General features: G+C 52.1%; 1 protein-coding gene across 1 annotated transcript; it reads left to right on the forward strand.

The window, feature by feature from the left end:
* Positions 1-733: 733 nt before the first annotated feature.
* On the forward strand, positions 734-15,163 carry LOC119846561 (myb-related transcription factor, partner of profilin-like). Its single transcript, XM_038380384.2, has 2 exons — positions 734-1,482; positions 14,406-15,163. The coding sequence occupies exons 1-2, from the start codon at positions 1,050-1,052 to the stop codon at positions 14,969-14,971; spliced, it is 999 nt and encodes a 332-aa protein (XP_038236312.1). The 5' UTR covers positions 734-1,049; the 3' UTR covers positions 14,972-15,163.
* The last annotated feature ends 8,154 nt before the right edge of the window (positions 15,164-23,317 follow it).

A 23,317-nucleotide genomic window follows, 5' to 3' on the forward strand; every position in this document is an offset into this window, starting at 1 on the left:
GACACTGAGTCACTGCTTAGCCTCAGGCACCTCACAAAGGTCCATATTTTCAAAAACGGCAACCGATGTTGGATGCCTCAAATTTTAGGAGGCCAACTTGGGATGCCCTGGGTCTGATTGGCCGAGCTGCTTGTGCTGCAGCAGGAGGCACTCAGCCCAGCTTAAAAATCCACTTGACAACAAGGCACCCGCCGCCTGCGCCAGGGGCCCCTTTTGACAAGTTTGGCCTGGAGTCTTTGGGTTCAGGGTCTCTAGCCAGAAAGTGGGGCCGTAAGTCCCCCCAAGGCGGGTCTGGAGAGCCCCCGGTTCCCTGGGCAGGTCCATTGCCCACTGGGGCCGGCCCAGAGCCGCTGCCGGGACAGGGGGAGAGATAGCTCAGTGGTTTGAGCATTGGCCTGCAAAACCTAGGGTTGTGAGTTCAATCCTTGAGGGGGCCATTTAGGGATCTGGGGCAAAAATTGGGGATTGTGCCTGCTTTGAGCAGGGGGTTGGACTAGATGACCTCCTGAGGTCCCTTCCAACCCTGATATTCTATGATTAAGTACATCCACCAGCCTGCAGGCCCGGATCGCACCGTGCCCGGCGGCGCCGGGTCTGCTGGGGGCAGCGCAGGACACAGGCTGACCCCGCGCCAAGCTCCTCGTCCCTTAGTCCGGGCTGGTTCCTCGGCTCGGTGAGCCGGCCCCGGCCAAGCCCCAGCCCGGCACTTCCCCCCCGCGGCGCGGCCGGGCGAGCCCGGGGCGCCCCACAGGCAGCAGCCGGGCAGAAAGCGGAGCCCCAAGGCCCGGCGACGGGCTAGGGGGTCCGGGCCCCACCCCGCGGGCTTTGTCCCCCCGGCCGGCCGGGCCGCCGCCTCCAGCAGGGGGCGGCGGCGCCGCGCAGGAGCCGCTCCCCCGGCCCGCCCCGCTCCCCGCCCGGCCGCAGACAAAGGCGGCCGCCCGCCCGTCCCGCCGGCTGCCAGCTCCGCGCCGGGCCCGCGCGCGGCATGGGCGGCTCCGGGGGCCCCGCGGAGCCATGAGGCGCGGGCTGCGGGCGCAGCGGCGAGCAGCATGGCCGGGGCCGGGGCCGGGGCCGGGGCCAGGGCCGGCCGGCGCGGCATCCCCAAGCGCAAGCCCAACTTCACGCTGCAGGAGATCGACATCCTGATGAGCGAGGTGCTGCGCTACGAGCAGCTGCTCTTCGGCGCCAGCTCCACCAACGTGAACGCCTACGAGAAGCAGAAGATCTGGTGGCGCATCACCAACAAGATCAACGCGGCGGGCCGCAACCAGCGCGACATCGGCGAGGTGAAGAACCGCTGGCGCGGCCTGCGCCGCCGGGCCAACGACAAGATCACCCGGCACCGCCAGGAGCGCCAGGCGCCGCCCGACGCCCGCGGCTACCCCGCGCCCCGCGAGCCCGAGCTCGGCCCGCAGTGGGGCCTGCACGGCGTGTGCCCGCCGGACGCGCCGCCCGGCGCCGGCGAGGTGCCCGCGCCGCAGGGTGAGTGAGGGGGGCCCGGCCGCGCCAGCGCCAGCGCCAGCGCCCCTGGGCCGGGCTCGGTCCCCCCCGGCGCTGCCTGGCCTGGGGCCGCTTCCCCGGGGCCTCCCCGTGAGCGCTCGCGGAGACCCGCTGCCTTCCCCGGCCGGTCTAGCCCGCGCCGGCTGCTGGCTAGCGCAGGGTCGCCCCCGGCGCCGGCTGCCCCAGCCGCGCGGCAGCCGCTTGCCTGCGGGGTGCCAGCCTGGGGCGCAGGTCTCTAGTGCCCGCGGCTGCGGAGATTGCTCGAGGCTGGAGGGGCTGCGTGATGCGGCTCACCCAAGAGCGGCATGGTCCTCGGGCTTTTTACCAAGGCTTTCGCGCCGAGGCCACGTTACGCGAGACGGGGTGGGCTGCGCCGCCCCGGGGGCGATTGCCGGTGTGAGGAGACATGCTCGCGGTGGCTCTGATCACGGGAGTGCGCTGAACACCGCGGGTGTCCGGCGCGGCATGAGCCGAGCTGCCCCCCACCTACCTGTCCGCGACGTTAGGCGGTCGCTTGGCCGTCTAGCCCCTCGGCCCATGTGGCTGCACTCGATTTGTTAGCACAGTAGCTTGACATGCAGACACACTCGGTCTCTCCTTTGGGCCCCAGCCCAGCTGGGGCCTTTAATAGAGCTTGGGTGCAATTTCTCTCTGTTTGGTCAGTGTCTGGTGGTGGTTGTAGCTTATGGCGCTTATCCTAGTATCCGAGCACCTCCAGCATCAATGGATTAAGCCTCTATCACAGCACAGTATCGTGGCCATTTTAGAGGGGGCAATTCAGGCATGTGGGGGTGCACTGACTTGTCCAAGCTCACACAAAGAGTCTGGCAGTGCCAGGAATAGGAGCAGATTTCCCGATTAGCAGTACTGTGCTTTAACAAGCAAATCTTTGCTTCCAAAAGGCTCCAGAACAGAACACTGTGATCTGGGTGTGGCTGGCACACAGCTGTGGGGAGAGGGCCTTGCCTCTGTGCTTGGGAACATGATACCTCGGCAGCTGCTGTCCAGTGCCACACTCTGCTTTGTTGCCATATCGCTCTGCAAACTCGCATCTGTCTTGCTATTCCCAGTCCTTCCTCTGGCTCTTGCAGAGCACTGCTGCCTCTCCGATTTCTCCCTCCCCGAGAAGACTTTCTTTCAGGCTCTCTCCCCTCCATGGCACTCGCTCGCTCGCTCTTTCTTTCTTTTTTAAAGCTATTGCGCTTTTGCTCTTTTATTTTTAGCTTCAGCAAGAGCCTTTGGATCACTGGTGTGTCCTCCCTGGTATCTTGACATTAGCAAAGCTTTTCATACGGTCTCCCACAGAATTCTTGCTAGGAAGTTAAAGACGGATGGGCTGGATGAATGGACTATAAGGTGGATAGAAAGCTGACCAGATCATAGGGCTCAATAGATAGAGATCAATGGTTGCATGTCTAGTTGGCAGCCGGTATCAAGCGGAGTGCCCCAGGGATCGGTCCTGCAGCTGGTTTTGTTCAATATCTTCATTAATGATCTGGATGACGGGATGGATTGCACCCTCAGCAAGTTTGCAGATGACACTAAGATGGGGGGAGAGGTAGATACAGTGGAGGGTAGTTATAGGGTCCAGAGTTGACCTAGACAAATTGGAGCAGGGGTGGGCAAACTTTTTGACCCGAGGGCCACATCGGGGTTGCTAAACTGTATGGAAGGCCAGGTAGGGAAGGCTGTGCTCCCCAAACAGCCGGGCCCCTGCCCCCATTCACCCCCTCCCACTTCCTGCCCCCTAACTGCCCCCTCAGAACTCCTGACCCATCCAACCCCCCCCTCCTTGTCCCCTGACCACCCCCTCTCAGGACTCCCCGCCCCTCCAGGACCCTACCCACACACCCCCACTTCTTGTCCCCTGACCGCCCCCTCCTGGGACCCCTTGCCCCAACCAGGCCTCCAGGACTCCAACCCCCCCGACCACCCCACCCCAACCTCTGCTCCATCCAACCGCCCCCTGTCCCCTGATTGCCCACCGGGACCCTCTGTCCCTTATCCAACCCTCCCCCTGTCCCTTATCCAACCCTCCACCTGACCCCTTACTGGCCGGAGTCAGCCACGCTGCCCAGCAGGAGCTTGCAGCTGCACCACCCAGAGCATTGCGCCGGAGGCGCAGTGAGCTGAGGCTGTGAGGGAGAGGGGGCAACAGGGGAGGGGCTGGGGCTAGCCTCCGGGGCCAGGAGCTCAGGGGCTGGACAGGAGGGGCCCAGATGTGGCCTGCAGGCTGTAGTTTGCCCACCTGTGAATTGGAGGATTGCGCCAAATGAAAACTGATGAGGTTCAACAAAGACAAGTGCAGAGTCCTGCACTTAAGAAGAGAAAATCCCATGCACCACTACAGGCTGGGGACCGACTGTCTAAATAGAAGTTCGGCAGAAAAGGACCTGGGGATTACAGTGGATGCCAAGAAGGCCAACGACATATTGGGCTGTATTAGTAGGAGCATTGCCAGCAGATTGAGGGAAGCGATTATTCCCCTCTATTCGGCACTGGTGAGGCCACATCTGGAGTATTGTATCCAGTTTTGGGCCCACCACTAGAGAAGGCATATGGACAAATTGGAGAGAGTCCAGCGGAGGACAACAAAAATGATTAGGGGGCTGGGGCACATGACTTACATAAGAACATAACAGTGGCCATACTAGATCAGACCAATGATCCATCCAGCCCAGTACCCTGTCTGCCGACAGTGGCCAATGCCAGGTGCCCCAGAGAGAGTGAACGTAACAGGTAATGATCAAGTGATCTCTCTGCTGCCATCCATCTCCACTCTCTGACAAACAGAGGCTAGGGACACCATTCCTTACCCATCCTGGCTAATAGCTATTAATAGACTTAACCTCCATGAATTTATCCAGTTCTCTTTTAAACCCTGTTATAGTCTTACGAGGAGAGGCTGAGGGAACTGGAGTTATTTAGTCTGTAGAACAGAAGAATGAGGGGGGATTTGAAAGCAGCCTTCAACTACCTGAAGTGGGGTTCCAAAGAGGATGGAGCTCGGCTGTTCTCAGAGGTGGCAGATGACAGAACAAGAAGCAATGGTCTCAAGTTGCAGTGGGGAAAGTCTAGGTTGGATATTAGGAAACGCTATATCACTAGGAGGTTGGTGAAGCACTGGAATGGGTTACCTAGGGAGGTGGTGGAATCTCCCTCCTTAGAGGTTTTTAAGGCCCGGCTTGACAAAGTCCTGGCTGGGATGATTTAGTTGGGGATTGGTCCTGCTTTGAGCAGGGGGTTGGACTAGATGACCTCCTGAGGTCTCTTCCAACCCTGATATTCTATGATTCTATGCAGCTCTCCCCAAACTGTTATAGTCAGATACATCATTCCCACTCCTTCCTGGTCAGTAATGGAGATGTTAAAAGGACAACTAACACTGCTCCCTCTAATGCCATACCAGGCGCGTCTCCCTACCCAGTGATTCCCTTTTTCTGCAGCCTTTCAGCCACTTTCTGTTACAAATGATAGTGCTTCTGGCCAAACAATTTGACCCAACTGTGAGATGGGTTCAGTGAAATACAGTATGAGATGCTTTAGTGAAGTCCAAGTATGTAACATCCCCCCCTCCCCCCATCATCTATGTCTACAGTTTCCCATTGAGGTTGTTGTCTAATGCTTATATTGTGGTAATGCATAGAGGCCTCAACCAGGCCAGGACCCCGTGCTGTGTACAAACCCATAGTAAATGGAAGTGCCTGCCCCAAGGATCTTACATTTTCAAAGGCCACACATAACAGGTGCATGAAGCAAGGATGGGGGAACAGAAATAATTTGATGTCTTGGGACAGACTAGTTGTGTGCTCAATTCTTAGCTAATCAGTAGCTGTAAGAGAGTGGCTGTACGTCACTAGGCCCACATGGTATTCACCCAAGAGTTCTGAAGGAACTGAAATGTGAAATTGCAAAACTACTAACTGTGGTTTATAACCTATCATTTAAATCAGTTTCTGTTCCAAATGACAGGGGGGATAGATAGTGTAATGCCGATTTTTTTAAAAGGGCTCCAGAGGAGATTCTGGCAATTACAGGCGTGTAAGCCTGACTTGAGTACCGGGCAAACTGGTTGAAACAATAGTAAAGAACAGAATTGTCAGACACATAGATGAACATAATTTGTTGGCGAAGAATCAGCATGGTTTTTATAAAGGGAAATCATGCCGCACCAATCTGCTAGAATTCTCTGAGGAGGTCAACAGACATGTGGACAAGGCGGATCCAGTAGATATAGTGTACTGAGATTTTCAGGAAAGCCTTTGACAAGGTCCCTCACCAAAGGCTCTTAAGTAAAGTAAACTGTCATGGAATAAGAGGGAAGGTCCTTTCATGGGTAGCTGGTTAAAATATAAGCAACAAAGGTTAGGAATAAATGATCAGTTTTCAGAATAGAGGGAGGTAAATAGTGGTGTCCCCCAGGGGTCTGTACTGGGCCAAGTCCTATTCAAAATATTCATAAATGATCTGGAAAAAGGGGTAAACAGGGAGGTGGCAAAATTTGCAGAGGATACAAAACTACTCAAGATAATTAAGTCCCAGGCAGACTGCGGGGAGTTACAAAAGGATCTCACAAAACTGGGTGACTGGGCAACAAAATGGCTGATGAAATTCAGTGCTGATGAATGCAAAGTAATGCACGTTGGAAAACATCATCCCAACTATACATATAAAATGATGGGGTCTAAATTAGCTGTTACCACTCGAGAGAGAGATCTTGGAGTCATTGTGGATAGTTCCCTGAAAACATCCACGCAATGTGCAGTGGTCGTCAAAAAAGCAAACGGAATGTTGGGAATCATTAAGAAAGGGATAGATAATAAAACAGAAAATATCATAGTGTCTCTGTATAAATCCATGGTACGCCCACATCTTGAATATAGCATACAGATGCGGTCGCCGCATCTCAAAAAAGATATATTGGAATTGGAAAAGGTTCATAAAAGGGCAACAAAAATTATTAGGGGTATGGAATGGCTTCCGTATATGAAGAGATTAATGAGAATGGGACTTTTCAGTTTAGAAAAGAGGCGACTAAGGGGGGATATGATAGAAGTCTATAAAATCATGAGTGGTGTGGAGAAAGTAAATAAGGAAGTGTTATTTACTCCTTCTCATAACACAAGAACTAGGAGTCACCTAATAAAATTAATAGGCAGCAGGTTTAAAACAAACACAAGGAAGTATTTCTTCACACAACGCTCGGTCAACCTGTGGAACTCCTTGCCAGAGGATGTTGTGAAGGCCAAGACCATAACGGTTAAAAAAGAATTAGATAAATTCATGGAGGATGGGTCCATCAATGGCTATTAGCCAGGATTGGCAGGGATGGTGCCCTAGCCTCAGTTTGCAAGAAGCTGGGAATGGGCAACAGGGGCTGGATCACTTGATGATTACCTGTTCTGTTCATTCCCTCTGGGGCACCTGGCATTGGCCACTGTCAGAAGACCGGATACTGGGCTAGATGGACCTTTGGTCTTACCCAGTATGGCCATTGTTCTGTTCTTATGGCTGCCTTGCTGTTCTATGTCTGCATTTTGGCTGGGGAGCTTTGAGGAGGCACTCCAAGGAGGATACGGTGATTGATGGCTTTAGGGATTCTGGCTGGGATGGAGAGGTAGCCTGGGAGAAAGTGTAAAAGTATTGGATGATCCTGGCTCAGATGAGACTTTTGGCAACATGCCAGGTGGGAAGACTGGTTCTTGGAGGTCTCATGTAGGAAGAAGTCTAGGCACAGCCTAGTCAAAGGAGGGGACCACGTAAAACACAGGGCTTGAGAGATGCCGTCCATTGTGCTAGAGAAAGTGAAGGAGCAGGAGATCCAACTTGGCCGTGTTAAATTTCATTTGGTGGCTGTTTTGTTCAACATCTTCGTTAATGATCTGAATGATGGGATGGATTGCACCCTCAGCAAGTTCGCGTATGACACTAAGCTGGCGGGACAGGTAGATATATTGGAGGGTAGGGATAGTGTCCAGAGTGACCTAGACAAATTAGAGAATTGGGCCAAAAGAAATCTGATGAGGTTCAACAAGGAAAAGTGCAGTCTTGCACTTAGGATGGAAGAATCCCATGCACTGCTACAGGCTGGGGACCGACTGGCTAAGCTAAGAAAAGGACCTGGGGATTACAGTGAATGAGAAGCTGGATATGTGTCAACAGTGTGCCCTTGTTGCCAAAAAGGCTGACGGCATATTGGGCTGCATTTAGTAGGAGCATTGCCAGCAGGTCGAGGGAAGTGATTATTCCCCTCTATTCAGCACTAGTGAGGCCACACCTGAAGTACTGCATCCAGTTTTGGGCTCCCCACTACAGAAAGGATGTGGACAAATTGGAGAGAGTCCAGTGGAGGGCAGTGAAAATGATTAGGGGGCTGGGGCACATGACTTATGAGGAGAGGCTGAGGGAACTGGGGTTATTTAGTCTGCAGAAGAGAAGAATGAGGGGGGATTTGATAGCAGCCTTCAGCTACCTGAAGGGGGGTTCCAAAGAGGATGGAGCTCGGCTGTTCTCAGTGGTGGCAGATGACAGAACAAGAAGCAATGGTCTCAAGTTGCAGTGGGGGAAGTCTAGGTTGGATATTAAGAAAGGTTATTTCACTAGGAGGGTGGTGAAGCACTGGAATGCGTTACCTAGGGAGGTGGTGGAATCTCCTTCCTTAGAAGTTTTTAAGGTCAGGCTTGACAAAGCCCTGGCTGGGATGATTTATTTGGGGTTGGTTCTGCTTTGAGCAGGGGGTTGGACTAGATGACCTCCTGCAGTCTCTTCCAAGCCGATTCTTCTGTGATTCTGAGGATGCTGATAAATTGAAGAAGGTTCAGAGAAGATCTGGGAGATTGATTAAATGATTAGAAACAAGCCGTATAGTGATAAACTAAAGGAACCCAATCCATTTAGCTTAACAAAGAGAACATCAAAGGGTGACTTGATCACTGTCTGCAAGCACCTACATGGGGAAAAATATTTTAAAATAGACTCTTCAGTCTAGCAGAGGAAGGTCTAACGTCATCCAACAGCTATAACTTGTGGCTAGACAAATGCAGATAGGAAATAAGGTGTAAATGTAACAGTGAGGGTCATTGGTAAATTAACCATCGGAACAAGGGGCGTGGTGGATTCTCCATCACTGACCATTTTAAAGTCAAGATGGGTGTTTTTTCTTAAAGATCTGCTCCACTAATTGGGTAAAGTTCTGATTTCTTATATCACACAGGCTGTAGACTAGATGATCACAGTGGTCCCTTCTGGTCTTGGAGTCTGTGAATCAAAGGGAGACATTTGGAGTCAAGTTAGGTCTGAGAGTTATCAGCTCATCCGCAGAAGCAAGTTCCCCACAGACCAGGACACACCTACTCAAAGTAGCATCTGACCATGCTGTAACAGTAGACGTAAAACCTGAAGCCGTATCTCCACAGCTACTATGTTCAGTACCCCCCACAACACACCTTTCAGGATCCATGGGTCATACACGTGCCAATCATAATATGTGGTGTACCTCATCCTGCACACTAAATGCTCCAGTAACAACTACATAGGAGCAATGAGATAATTGCTACATGCTGGAATTAATGCATGCAGAAAAATGAGATAAAAATACCCTACCACCTGTGGGTGAACACTTCACAAAGCATCTCTCTATAGCTGACCTTGCAGTCCTCATCCTTAAAGGAAACCTGCACAACACGGTCAAAAGACAAGTCTGGGAGCTTCTATTCATAACTGTTCTAGATGCTAACCATCACGGACTCAAGCTATCTACATTAGAGAGCTTACAGCGGCACAGCTGGAAGGGCTCCATGTAGCTGCTCTGTGCTGACGGGAGAGAGCTCTCCTGTCGACATAATTAACCCACTCCCAACGAGCGGCAGTAGCGATGTTGGCAGGAGAAGCTCTCCCACTGACAGAATTGTGCACACTAGTGCTTATGCCGGTGTAGTTTGTCACTTGGGAGTGGGAATATTCACACCTCTGAGCGACATCCAGTTTTGCTGACATAAGCGGTAGTGTAGCCATGGCCTTAATACAGACACTGGATTTATGGCTTATTACAACAATCTGTAACCCACTAACCCCCACTTTTTTCCCCTCTGACTGCAGGGGTGTTAGCAGGCCACTTCATCTTGAACGGTTCTTTACTGTGTGTGTTAACTACTTTGGTTAAACAATCTGTTCTACCTTGCCTTTAGCTGTGATGCTCAGAGTACTTTTCCCAGGCCTGAAGAAGAGCTCTGTGTGGCCCGAATGCTTTTCTCTCTCACCAGCTGTATTTGATCCAGTAAAGGATATTTCCTCACCCACTTGTCTCTATTAGCAGCATAGAGATAGTAGCCAAAGCCAAGTTTGCAGCTGAGAACATTGGCAACAAGGCCAGGAAGGAGGCCGTGCAGGTTGGGCATAAGGGCAGATGGAGGGAGAAGGGAGGGCACTGACAGCAATCTGAGAGGTCCTAGGAGAACCAGAGAAGGTCTCGCTCATGAAAGCCCTGGGCTGACAGGATTTTTTTTAGACGAGAAGGAATGATTGTATCAAAAGCAGCCAATGGGTCATGAAGGGCATCAGCCCCGAAATCAGGCCAGGAAATGGCTCTTGACGACCGTGCAGGAGTCATTTCAGGACAATGCAGGGGGCAGGTGCTGGCTTGGAAGGGCTCTGAATGGAATTGGGGAGGAGTTTCAAACAGTGGCTGTAGCACTATGCTCTCAATGAGGGGATGGGGCAGTAACTTGTGGGGAGTTGGGGTCAAGATAGCTTTTTATGATCTGAGAGGCCATGCACATCTGCATGTTGAAGGACAGGAGCGGAAGGATGGGAGCAAGCGGTCAGGAGTCAGGGCTGATTCCCTGGCACCAGTGGGTGGGAGGGTGAACAGGGAAGTCACTGGAGTGCATATGCGCTGACTCTGTGGCTGCTCCAGGGCTGGAGCTCCCCCGGCGTAAAATCGGTGGGTGCTGAGCACCCGTCGGCAGCCCTACTATCAATTCCTCCCATCCCCCCAGCACCTCCCACCTGCCGCGAACAGCTGTTTTGCAGTGTGCGGAAGACTGCGAGGGAGGGGGAGGAGTGAGGATTCGGTGCACATGGGGAGGGGGCAGAACTGGGCGGAGCAGGGGGGGAAGAGGTGGGGCCTTGTACGAAGAGATGGAGTGGGGATGGGGCCTGGGACAGAGCTGGGGGGTCAAGCACCCCCCAGCACTTTGGAAAGTCGGTGCCTGTGCTGGAGTGTTGGTAATGGGAGAGGGGGACGATTGGTCCTGAGCTTATCTGGCAACTCCCTGCCCTGCCCCCATTGCTTCCTAGGGAAAGAAACTAGATTGGCTGAGCAGTGATCGGCTGGGTTACGCGCCTTTCCTCTCTGGAAAACGTGCTTTTCTCTTGTCTGATAAATTCCTCAGTTCCTCCCAGTTCTTCAGCAACTCTGTGCTCTAAAAAGAAAAGGAATACTTGTGGCACCTTAGAGATTAACAAATTTATTTGAGCATAAGCTTTCGTGAGCTGCATCCGATGAAGTGAGCTGTAGCTCACGAAAGCTTGTGCTCAAATAAATTTGTTAGTCTCTAAGGTGCCACAAGTCCTCCTTTTCTTTTTGTGAATACAGACTAACACGGCTGCTACTCTGAAATCTGCGCTCTAAGTAGCCCGTACATGTCATCAATATTGTGCGGTTCTGAAAAGCTGGGATGCCAGACTGCCCCACACAGCTATTGACTATAGAACTGCTAACTAAGACGTCAGCTGGCCCTCCTTCCTTTGGCACTCTGATGTTTTCTGAGCCAACCCTGCTCTGATGAATTCCTCTAACTTGCATTAAAATATCCCTAGCCCTCTCTTATGAAGGGATAAGTGAGCTCACTTGGCCTCCTCTCCTCTGCACGTGTAGTTTTGGAGCTATCCTAAACATGGAAAAATCTCTTCCCATTCTGGCCTCTGTAGGGCTGGCAACGCCAAAGGGCTGGGAATGGTGAGAACTGGCAACTTCTTTCGGAATCATAGAATATCAGGGTTGGAAGGGACCTCAGGAGGTCATCTAGTCCAACCCCCTGCTCAAAGCAGGACCAATCCCCAATTAAATCATCCCAGCCAGGGCTTTGTCAAGCCTGACCTTAAAAACCTCAAAGGAAGGAGATACCACCACCTCCCTAGGTAACCCATTTCAGTGCTTCACCACCCTCCTAGTGAAATAGTTTTTCCCAATATCTAACCTAAACCTCCCCCACTGCAACATGAGATCATTGCTCCTTGTTCTGTCATCTGCTACCACTGAGGACAGTCTAGATCCATCCTCTTTGGAACCCCCTTTCACGTAGTTGAAAGCAGCGATCAAATCCCCCCTCCTTCTTCTCTTCTGCAGACTAAATAATCCCAGTTCCCTCAGCCTCTCCTCATAAGTCATGTGCTCCAGCCCCCTAATCATTTTTGCTGCCCGCCGCTGGACTCTTTCCAATTTTTCCACATCCTTCTTGTAGTGTGGGGCCCAAAACTGGACACAGTACTTCAGATGAGGCCTCACCAATGCCGAATAGAGGGGGATGATCATGTCCCCCGATCTGCTAGCAATGCTCTTACTTATACAGCCCAAAATGCTGTTAGCCTTCTTGGCAACAAGGGCCCACTGTTGTCTCATATCCAGCTTCTCGTCCACTGTAACCCCTAGGTCCTTTTCTGCAGAACTGCTGCCTAGCCACTCGGTGCCTAGTCTGTAGCGGTGCATGGGATTCTTCCATCCTAAGTGCAGGACTGTGCACGTGTCCTTGTTGAACCTCATCAGATTTCTTTTGGCCCAATTCTCTAATTTGTCTAGGTCCCTCTGTATCCTATCCCTACCCTCCAGCGTACCTACCTCTCCTCCCAGTTTAGTGTCATCTTCAAACTTGCTGAGGGTGCAATCCATGCCATCCTCCAGATCATTAATACCACTTGGCCCCATGTGAGACAAACCCATCCAGACAGCTCAGTTTTCCGCAATATTTTTATTAGTGCTTAGATCCAGAGGAGCATATACATTAACTCATGGGCCAGATTCAGCACTGGCACATGCAGGAATAGCGCCAGTGGAGTGGTGTGTTTACACCGGTACTGAATTTAGCTCTACAGCTGGCTATACAGCACCTTACTGCTCCTCCGGCCTTGCACAAGTCACGTAACTTCTTTGCTCTCTGCTTTTCTGTGATATGGGGTAGCTGCCTCCCTACCTCCCTGAGATCTTAGGGAGCCACTCTGCAGTCTTTTAGCACAGACCCTGCATAACCCCTTTGATTTCATGAGGGCTTCACATAGGACTCCACATTAGTGAAGACTTGCATGAATTGGGCCTTAATTAGCTGACATTTGTGAAGGGCATTCAAAGAGTGCTTTCAGATCAAGCGCCATTGTTGAGGTTACATTCTAAAATGGGACCACTTTCCTGTCTTGGGGGTTGTAAGTTTGTGAGGGTTTTTTTCCCTCTCCTAGAAAAGTAGGTGGCCCATTTGTGTGACAGCTCACCTGGGGTTACTTTCAGGCCACTGGAATGTTCTTCGTCATGCTGTCATGGGTTTTTTTTCTCTCTCAAAATATTTTTTATTTGGGCTCTGGTTGAAATTTTTCCTTGGTACTTTGTTGATGCTGTCTCTTCAATAAAACCTTGTCTGGCTCCACAAAATGTAGAGGGATGGGTCGTGGGCACAGCTGGTGCAGCGCGGAATATGGAGGTGTGTTGGAGGGACAGTTTTAGCTGTTTGTTCATGTTAGAACTGAAAACTTGTGCACAGTGCACCCAGACTAGATTGACTGACTAGTTTTTCCTGTCAGATTATATCCTACAGCTGAGAAGGGCTCGTGTGCAGCTGCTGAATGATTTAAAATGTATTTTCTCTCAGCAGCTGTACTTCAAACACCCGTATCATCTGCTTTCATTTTTTCCTCCATCCCTCTTTGCGTGTAACCCTCCACTCCCACGACACCACTTACAAAATGCTTGGAAATTCATACACACAGCTCTGCTGGTAAGCAGTTACGGTTGCTACACACACAACGTACCTGACACAAAAGCAAGGAAATGAAATTAAGCCACCTAACAAACAGTATGTACCACTCCCCGCTTCTCCATCTGCAAGCACACACCTTATCCTTGCCACAAGCCACACAGTGCAGTCTATCTCTGTCCCCTTGGGTACCAGCCTTCCACTGCTACCGTTAATCACCCCTTTACCAGAGTGCCCCCTCCCACCACAACCACCATCCACAACTACTAGTGGGAGAGAAGGGGGAATAGTCTTTTCTGTGGTATCTCCATTACTGGAGGCTTCCACCCATGGTAGCCCATTCTATACGATCCTCAGCTAATCTCTTTGTGGATTAATAGATTTCTTGATCCACCCAGGACATGTGCTGTTAGATGGCTCAAGCATTTGTGGGGTTTGTGTTGGGTATGGGAGGGGAGTGTGTGGCACCCCTAGCTGCTTCACAAGGGAGTTCATGTGCTAGTTACTAAAATTGCAATGGGGGAAAAAATTAAATCCATTTCATGGATGTTGTTGTCCACGTAGCCTAGATGGCTTCACTGTGCAATGCTGCCAGTCCTGGCATGGGGTGAAATCGGCAGAGGGGGGCAGGCCTGGGACACAGCTCTCCCTGCAACTGGGAGGACTGGAAACCCTTATTTAATGGCAGCTGAGACTGGAAGACTGTGCTCTGGCTGACCCCCAGCCCTCCTGTTGGAGGAGAGTGGGAGGCAGAAGGTTTTTCTGGTCTTGCTTTGGTGGGGTTGGGTTCAACGGTAACCCTGGCTATCCAGAGCCGAAGCATGGGGCTGTATTTTCCCTGGTGGCCCATGTCCAGGTGGGAAGCTGCCCTCTGTTGCTTACCCTGGTTCTGGCCTGCTGCCTGCTTTCTCTTTCCAGTCTGATCTGATCTATCCTCTTCGCCAGGGACGGGTGTGAAGGAGGAGCCGGTGAAGGAGGAGCCGGTGGACGTGAAGCCAGAGCCATTCCATGCACCTTCCACTGAGGCCATCCATCAGCAAGTGAAGCGGGGAGGAGAGAGGCGGCTCCTCAGGAGCGCTGGCCATGTGCCGGACGATCCATGTGAAGGCTGGAGCCGGAGCCCACAGAATCCCTCACAAACCGAACTCTCCATCAGCGAGCTGGGGGGGCAGCAGGAGCCCCTGGGCACAGATTTCACAAGTATTATCTTTGACCAAGAGGCAGAGCCCCTGAATGATTGTAACGCGAGTGAGAGCGTGACCCCTGTAACTGTGGCGCTGCAAGAGGGGGGGCTGGAGAGTGGCCATCTCAGCTCCGTGGAGAAGCGGATTCTCCAGTCCAATGAGCAGCTGGTGCAGGAGATGCGAGCCTTCCGCAGGGAATATGCGGAGAGCCGCAGGGAAACTGCCTCCATCCTGCGCATCATCGCCAAGGCCCTCAGCAGCGTGAGCAGCAGCCTCTGTGAGATCCGTGATCTCTACCTCCGACAGCAAGTGACCCCCAAGCAGTGAGGGACCACTAGGCCGGATCATCACGCAGCTGGGGTCGGGGGCACAGGCAGGACCTCCCACTGCCAGGGAGGGAAGTGCTGAGAGGGGCTGCATGGAACAGAGACGTGAACGACCCCTCAGCCAGAGAGAGATCTGGGGTTGGGGACATGGTTCTCCCACACTTTCCCTACTTCAATAAAACTCTGAACTGGCCATGTGCTCCCCCGTCAGTATCTGTCCAGGCAGGCCGTGTGCAGGGAGCTGCACACCACTAAGAGTAGCTGGGGCATGGTGCCATTTCTTTCTAAACACTTAACTGCTTTTGCTGCCCTCTGCTTCTGCTGCCTGTCCCTCCTGTGTCTCTTCTGCTGCAGCCCTGCCCTGTCGCACGGACACCAAAAGAGTCCCCAGAGCTCTGCGTGGAACTGGGATGTGGCCACCTCTCTCAGACTGGGCTGTCACTAGGGCTGGGGGGGAAGGAAATTGGAGGAGGGGATCCTCGGGCAGGGAGGCATGAAGCCAGAAATGTTCAGCTGCGTCCGTTGGTTGCGTGAGTGACCCATTTCCTGGGCCGCCAGCTTGCCATACGTAGGGCCAGGTTTTTAGAGGCGCTGGTGGCTCCCTGGCTTGTGGGGGTGCTCAGCCCTCTGGAGATCCCTGCCCCACTGGCTGGCATTGGATGCTTTAGGAAACAAGACAGCTGTGATCTGCAGGTGCTTCCGGAACTGTAGTGCTATTGAGGGGAGACGGGGAATGGTTTGGGGAAGGTCAGTCTCTTGGGGTGACACTAACATGCCTATTCACACTAAATCCTATCCCTCCCTCACTCCCGGGCCAGAGCCTCCTTCGCCTGCCGATGGGTAAGTGCTGCATACTCTGAGGTGACTAGCCCAGGCTGCCGTGCCTGGCCAGTGCAGCATCTTCTCCATGGCAGCAGCCTGGCCTGTGCCCTCATTGTACCCTGCTGGGTTTCTGAAGTGGGGCTGCAGCACCGAAGTGCAGGGAGAGAGCACGCCCCACTACCGGGCCAGTCCTTCCCTGCTGTTTCTCCAGAAAAGTGGAAAGGGCCCTTGATCCCAGCCAGGCCAGGCCCCCAGGCTCAGAGCATGAGGGGTCCGACAGTGAGTCCTTGTGGGGCTCTTCCAGCATAGACCAGGTAAGTGCTTTCCCAATGCTGCCCACCCTCGGGAACTACTCAGCCCTACTGTAGGAAGTGGGACTAGGAGAGCAGGGGACTCTCGCTGCGGGGGTAGGGGGTAGAATCTAACCCAAAGCAGCAGGGTTACACGCACCCTGCCTCTGAGAGAGGCAGAAATAAACTCAATGTCCATGGCTGACAGCATGTCTGGGGCTTTCCCCTTGGCGCAGCTACTCTGTGTTGGCATGAGCTTGCACCTCTCTTGTGATCTGGCCTAATGAGCTGACAATCACTCCAGCCCCTTTGTTGTGTTGCTTTTCTCTGACTTCCCTCCCTGTTGCTTCTCCCCCTCTGCGACTGTGCTGCCCAGTCCTGAAAGGGATGTACTGCAGGGGCAGCGCCCCAGAGCCCTGCACATGGAGGGCCTATTGCTTCCGTTCTGTGCAGAGGCCGTGCAAAACGGCATTGGCTATTATGTTTGAAGCCTTTCCAGGCCTTTAGTATTATTTCCCTGTCTTCCCAGGCATTGTCAGCTCCTGTCATCTTTAGCTGATTAGCGGGCTCCCTCTCAGAGAAGTGGGGAAGTGATAGAGAAGGACCCAACACCAGTTCCTTCAGTCCCTGTTGGATGCTCTTGCTCACTCACCAGTTTATAAGATCTTTGGGGGACCGTCTCAGACACTTCACTAAATGCAGCTATTTCTGTACTTGCTGCATTGCAATCAGAGATCTTCCCCAACAGTCTGTACCCCTCTTGCTCCTGTTCTGAACATTGGTCAGTTGGCAAAAATGTTCCCCTGTGGGACCCTACCGTTGGGCACCCTAATAAGTGCCTTCCCTTTCAGAGGGGCAGGGAACCAGCGGCTGCCATCTGCTTCAACAGAGAGTGAGAGGTGTTGCATGTTCAATCATCCCACATAATTAGGGGTGAAAATGTTGATCTACATCCTTGCTGGCTTTTGTTTTTAATGTCTTTTCTTACGTAAGGCTGAAATTTAGACATACTGGCTGGGTCTGGATTGCATTCCTTCCCATTTTTAAACATGCTACTGAATTTTCTTGTTCTAGTCTCCTGACACTTTGACAGTAATTGTCAGAGGTTTGTTAGCTAATTCCTTCAACCCCCTCCAGCCCAATAGGATCTAAGCCAGTGGAGTTGTACATGTTCATGTTTCCCACCATTCTGTTGTTTTACAAGCTCTTAATTACTTCCTTCTGTCAAAACTCACCTGTATTTTTCCATTCAGGACAGATTTGCCCCAAGCCCTATCCTTGGTAAAACAGACATTATGAGATGGAGCCATCTAAAAACTGACCTTTTAACAAATCAGTCACATTTCCCCTTTGTAGAATGGGTTTTGTCCACAGCCCGCTTTGAGTGGGAGGTGGGATCAACATGAAACAGCTGTCACTGGCATGCTCCTTCTGAGACCTAGTGTCTGGTACCAAGAGTAGTTCCAAAACCCTATTAGAGTAGCAGCCGTGTTGGTCTGTATTCGCAAAAAGAAAAGGAGGACTTGTGGCACCTTAGAGACTTACAAATTTATTTGAGCATAAGCTTTCGTGAGCTACAGCTCATTTCATCGGATGCAAAACCCTATTAGTGATCTGGGCTTGTTTTCTGATCCTGTGGCTCCCTGGGCTGCCATACTCCTTGCCTGAAGCGGCAGCACTGTATGTAGCAGGAGAGACCCCAGACACCTGTAGTTCAGAGGAGGTGCTCTGGGCTGAAAGCCAGGAAGCTGCGAGTTGGAGTGTTACTTTCTGTTGGCTGCTAATATTTCTGTGACCTTCACAATCCTTTCTAGTAACCAAGCCCTCCTCTGGCTGCTCTAGAAGCAGGCAACTATCGCCCCACCCCACCCCTCAGTATGCAGAGAAGAATAATGTGTACCAGAGCAGCCAGTAGCAGCCAGCTCTCCACTAGGGCAGAAACAAGTCTCAGTCACTCACCCACATGCTTTTGGCGATGAAGGTGCCAGTGCTAGGTGTATCTATGCTGACGGGCATGGTGCTGAACTGGCTGGAGTTACAATGCAGTGGTTGTGGTAATGGAGTATAGTCCAGATCCACAAAGGTATCTAGGCTCCTACTTCAGCTGACATCAACAGAAGTTAGGAGCCTAAATACCTGTGAACATCTTGGTTGATGAGGCTGAGCTGTGGGCTGGGCATGGCAGCATGTTAGGCCCCTAAATACTGTTAAAATTTGGGCCTTGGGCCAGAACTGGCCACTCTTTGCAGTCAATGCTTCTATCCCCCACACCATGAGATGTTGGGGGAGGATGGTCTTGTAGTTAAGGCAACAGACTAGGGAGAAATTCCTAGCACTGGCAGAGACTCTCCGGCTGAGCTTACCCAAGTTGCTTAATTCTGTGCCTCAGTTTCCCCAGCGGCAGAGTGTGCTTTTCAAAGGCCTGACTGGCCCATTTTTTGCTCATTGAGAGTTAGGAGAGTAGTGGCTGGAAAACAGGTTTTACCCCCGTGGAAAATTTTGATTTTCATTGGCAAACCAAGCCTTTTCAGCCAAACACTAAAAACTTAATTTTTGGCCCAATTTTTTTTGGATTTTTCACTTTTTTGATAAAATTGAAAACTTGTGAGGGAAAAGGGACCCTGCCTGTGCAAGGCAAATGGCCCCATTTTCCATCTGGGGAAAGATTGGATGGAAAATTTCCTATCAGCCCTAACTAGGAGCTAGGGCTGGTTGCCTTGGTGCCAAGAAGCCTTTAGAGGAAGGGAGGTGACCTCCCTAGTCCAATCCCCCACTGCCCGGGGCGGCTGGGTCACCTGCAGGGAGCACGGGGCAGTGCTGTGCCTACCAGGGCTGAAGGGGTAGGGAATCCCGTGTGGCTGGCTGTGCAGCAGGGCTGCAGCTCAAAGCTGAATCCTCTGCAAACAGGGCTGCAGTGGGAGCAGTCTGAAGGGTGCTGTGCCAGGCCAGGGGCCCGCTTGGGGCTGCTCCACTTAGCAGCGCTTCCCCTTTTGCACCTACCAGGGAGCCTTCAGGGCAGGGAGCTGGTGCTGGAGCTGTCTCCAGAGGACTACTGCAACCACTACACTCCATCCCTGGCCTCAACTCTGCCTGCTCTGACCGGGCCCTGGCCCACAGAGCTGCCCCCACCCCAGCTCCAGGGATGCCAACATTGTATTTCAAAATTAAGGGATTGTTTTCTGAGCTCCCCTGCCCCACCTCTCCTCCCCATATTATTAATACCAAGCAGGAACTACCTGCATGAGCCAGGGGTATTTCTTGCTGCTTTGAGCAGCACTCAGCAACTCCCGAGATGAAAGTTTTCATCAACAGAGATGAAAAAATCAGGGGTGTTCTTTGTAATAAGGGACTGTTGGCAACCCTAGGTCCAGCTCTGCTCCTGCTGGGAGCTGCAATGGAGCGGGGAGCAGCATCTTCTGCTCCTGAGGGCCAGGGCAGCGTGGAGCCCCCTTCTCCAATCTCTGGGCTCTAAAACTCAGGCTCCCCTTCCCCCCGGGCTGCTTCTAGCTGGTAGCTGTGCCCAATTCAGCCCTTCCAGAGGCACGGGGCAGCCAGGAGTGGGGAGGGCCCCTCACTAGCTCTACTGTGGTGTTAGCAGGAATTCACACGGGGGGAGGGGGTTGCAGGGCTGGTGCCCCAGCAGGAACCAGAGGTGACGCCTTCCAGCCCTGCTGGTCCGGAGCTGCCGAGCTGGGCCCATGGGTTTCACCACCTGTGGGTAGCGGGTAGCACTGGTAGCATAGCTGCATTGGGCCTGAACCGCACACAGCCCCTGGCTGGACCTGCTGCAGTCTGCTCTTGCACCGCAGGGTGATGGTAACTTGGGTAGGCAGTAATGGGTGAGCCTTCCGGAGCAGCCCTGAGAACGCAGCAAGCCCATGGAGGGGCTGTTGGATGGTGGGACCGGTTGCCTGTCAGTCCTGGAGTTGCTGGCAATGGCTGTAGCACTGGCACTCTGCGTGTGTGGCTGTGCTGGCAGCTGGGGGGGGGTCACCCAAACTCTGCAATTCCTGCATTTGCAACACTAGATTTGTGGGAATGAAACTCCTGTTCCGGGTGGCCAGTGAGCATTCTGGGCTGCTGCACCATGCACCTGGGGCAGCACAGTTCTCTGCATGTCAGTGCTAGGGTTAGTGCTCGTGCAGGAGGACTGGCCATGGACCAGTCTCCTCCCACGTGCAATAGCAGCCTGCCCCATTAGTGCTCACAGACCATTCCCATTTGCTACAGCGAGTCATAAGAGGACAAAGACTGAGGCAAGAGCCTTGTCATTGGAACAAATTGTGTCTTGATCCCGTGTTCAGCCCTGTGTGAGAGCAAGAATCCCCTACTGTGTCTGCTCCTGGGCTCCAACCCTTGCTCACTTGTTCACCTTCTGGGAGCGGAGAACCCGGGCACCACTGCCCTCTCGGGGCACAAAGCCCCTCTATTTGATGCCATCCCTTCTTCCCATCCTTTGGTACAGCCGCAGGGAGGCCTGTAATGTACGGCTGTGCTGCCATCAGGTGGACACACGGAGCAGCAAGTAGTGGAGGGAGCACAAAGCCCTAGAGTGTGGGACACCTGCCCTGCTCTGATGCCCTGGGACCAAGATTCTGCTCCACTGCTCCTGTGGTGTCTTTGGGTGCAATGGGGAGCAGAGACCCCAGCATCCCCCTGCCTCCTCCCCTGGGAGACTCCAAGGCTGGGCTGCCCAACACAGCGGACAGGGCGTGGCTCCAATGAACATAAACAGGCTTCTTGTGCAAGGTCAAAGACAGGCCCCAGGACTCACTCTGGCTCTCAGCCTGATACTACAGCCCCAGCTGCCTACCATCACCAGGCAGGTTCCCTTGACATTTTGGCCTGGACCATGCTGTCATGGAAAGGACTGCAGGCTACCCAAGCAACGTAAGGCACGCACAGGCCTACCTGACACAATCCATAGGCCTGGCCAAGCCTCTTCCTCCTGCTCTCCCCTTTCCTTGTGCCTGCAGGAACTGCCCTGCCGGGGGCTTGGAGATAGGGAACCTGCTACACAAGCTCCAAGCATCCCAGAAGCCACCGCTACTCTGAAATCCCACTAACTCAGTGGCCTAATTCCTAGATTCCAAGGCTAGAAGGGAACACTGTGATCATCTAGTCTGACCTCCAGCATAGCACAGACCAGCAAACTTGATAGACTCAAGGAGCTCAATCTATTTAGCTTAACAACGAGGGTAAGGAGTGACTTGATTACAGTTGCGAAATACATAGTTATTTACAAATGGGCTCTTTGATCTAGCAGAGGAAGGTCTAACACAGTCCAATGTCTGGAAGTTTAAGCTAGACAAATTCAGGGTGGAAATAGATCTACATTTGTAACAGCATAATTAACCAGTGCAACAATTTGCTGCAAGGGTGTAGTGGCTTCTCCATCACTGACCATGTTTAAATCAAGAAGGGATGTTTTTCTATCAGCTCTTCTCTAGGAATTGTTTGGGGCTGTTCTCTGGCCTGTGTTACAGGGATGGGCAGACTAGATGATCACAATGATCCCTTCCAGTCTTGGAATCCATGAATCTAAACTTCCCTAAAATTATGGCTCTTGGTGATTTATGGCTTGGATGGCACAGCTGAAAGGCTCTAGAAACCCCCAAATCTGCATTGCACATAGGGTGACCAGACAGCAAGTGTGAAAAATCGGGACAGGGGGTGGGGGGTAATAGGAGCCTATGTAAGAAAAAGACCCAAAAATCAGGACTGTCCCTATAAAATCGGGACATCTGGTCACCCTAATTGCACAAGGCATGGTAAGCCTCCCCCTCCTTATCTGGGGTTCAGTCTGCACAGCAACATTACCCCTCACCTGCTGAGGCTGCCAACTGGGACTGATTTTGCACCAGGTCTGTGAGCTCCAATAGCTTTTTGCTGCGGCCAGCTGTTCCCTGCACACTGAACTGAGACTCACTTAACAGCAGCCTGTGAGCAGCCATCCACAAGGAACGCCTGGTCGCAGCAGGAGTGAAGCCATGGGAGCTCCTTCATAGCCCATCAAGTTAACTCCTAAGCTTTTCTCAAGTCCAGTGAATAGACTGTCTGCTCTTCTGTCTCTTGTGACAGAACAAGGAGCAATGGTCTCAAGTTGCAGTGGGGGAGGTTTAGGTTGGATATTAGGAAAAACTATTTCACTAAGAGGGTGGTGAAGCACTGGAATGGGTTACCTAGGGCGGTGGTGGAATCTCCTTTCTTAGAGGTTTTTAAGGTCAGGCTTGACAAAGCCCTGTCTGGGATGATTTAGTTGGGGATTGGCCCTGCTTTGAGCAGGGGGTTGGACTAGATGACCTCGTGAGGTCCCTTCCAACCCTGATATTCTGTGATTCTCTCACAGTAAGGCAAGTTTTCTGACCTTAAATCACTCTTGTAGCTCTACTCTGAACTCATTCCAATTTGTCAACATCCCTTTAGAAATGTGGACATAGTATCCACCAATGTCAAATTCCATTCCCTGCTCCTACTCTACATTCCTCTGCTTCTCCAGCCAAGATTCATGTGACACTCTTAGCCACAGCGTGGGCCTGAGAGCTCAAGGTCAGTTGGGCCCAGGATCCCAAGATTTTTCCAGAATCACTGCATTCCAGAATACCATTTCCCATACTGTTTCTAGATTTACGGCCTTGCATTTGGCTGTATGAAATCACATGTTGTTCAAATGAGCCCAGCTGACCACGTGATCCACCTCGCTCTGTAGAACTGATCTGGCCCCATCGCTATTTACCTCTCCATTAATTTGTCTCTTCTGCAAATTTATCTCCAATGATTTCGTATTTTCTTTCAGATCATAGATACAAACATTGACTAGCATTGGGCTGAGACCCAAACCCTGTGGGACCTCACTAATTGCTGATTCCCCATTAACAATCACTGGAGTGTGAGACTTCTCAGTAGCCACTTTTTTAATCTATTAACTATGGGCCAAATTGATTTTGAATACTGCTGATTGTTGTGTGGTACTAAGACATGCTCCTTACAGGTATGGAAGGCCATCCAATTACCTTAGCGACCAGACTAACTTATCAAACAATGGTTTCAGAGTAGCAGCCGTGTTAGTCTGTATTTGCAAAAAGAAAAGGAGTACCGGTGGCACCTTAGAGACTAACAAATTTATTAGAGCATAAGCTTTCGTGAGCTACAGCTCACTTCATCGGATGATATCAAATTCATTTGACAAGACCTATTTTCTATGGAACAATATGGCTCCAATATTTCTATCCTTC

The sequence above is a fragment of the Dermochelys coriacea genome, chromosome 21 (genome assembly GCF_009764565.3).
Source record: "Dermochelys coriacea isolate rDerCor1 chromosome 21, rDerCor1.pri.v4, whole genome shotgun sequence".
In the NCBI taxonomy this organism is placed as follows: domain Eukaryota; kingdom Metazoa; phylum Chordata; order Testudines; family Dermochelyidae; genus Dermochelys; species Dermochelys coriacea.

Bases quoted from the DNA above. Each gene is read 5' to 3' on its own strand.
- LOC119846561 (XM_038380384.2), top strand. From the start codon at position 1,050: ATGGCCGGGGCCGGGGCCGGGGCCGGGGCCAGGGCCGGCCGGCGCGGC. The intron at 1,483-14,405 runs GTGAGTGAGGGG...CCTCTTCGCCAG, and splicing joins CGAGGTGCCCGCGCCGCAGG to GGACGGGTGTGAAGGAGGAG.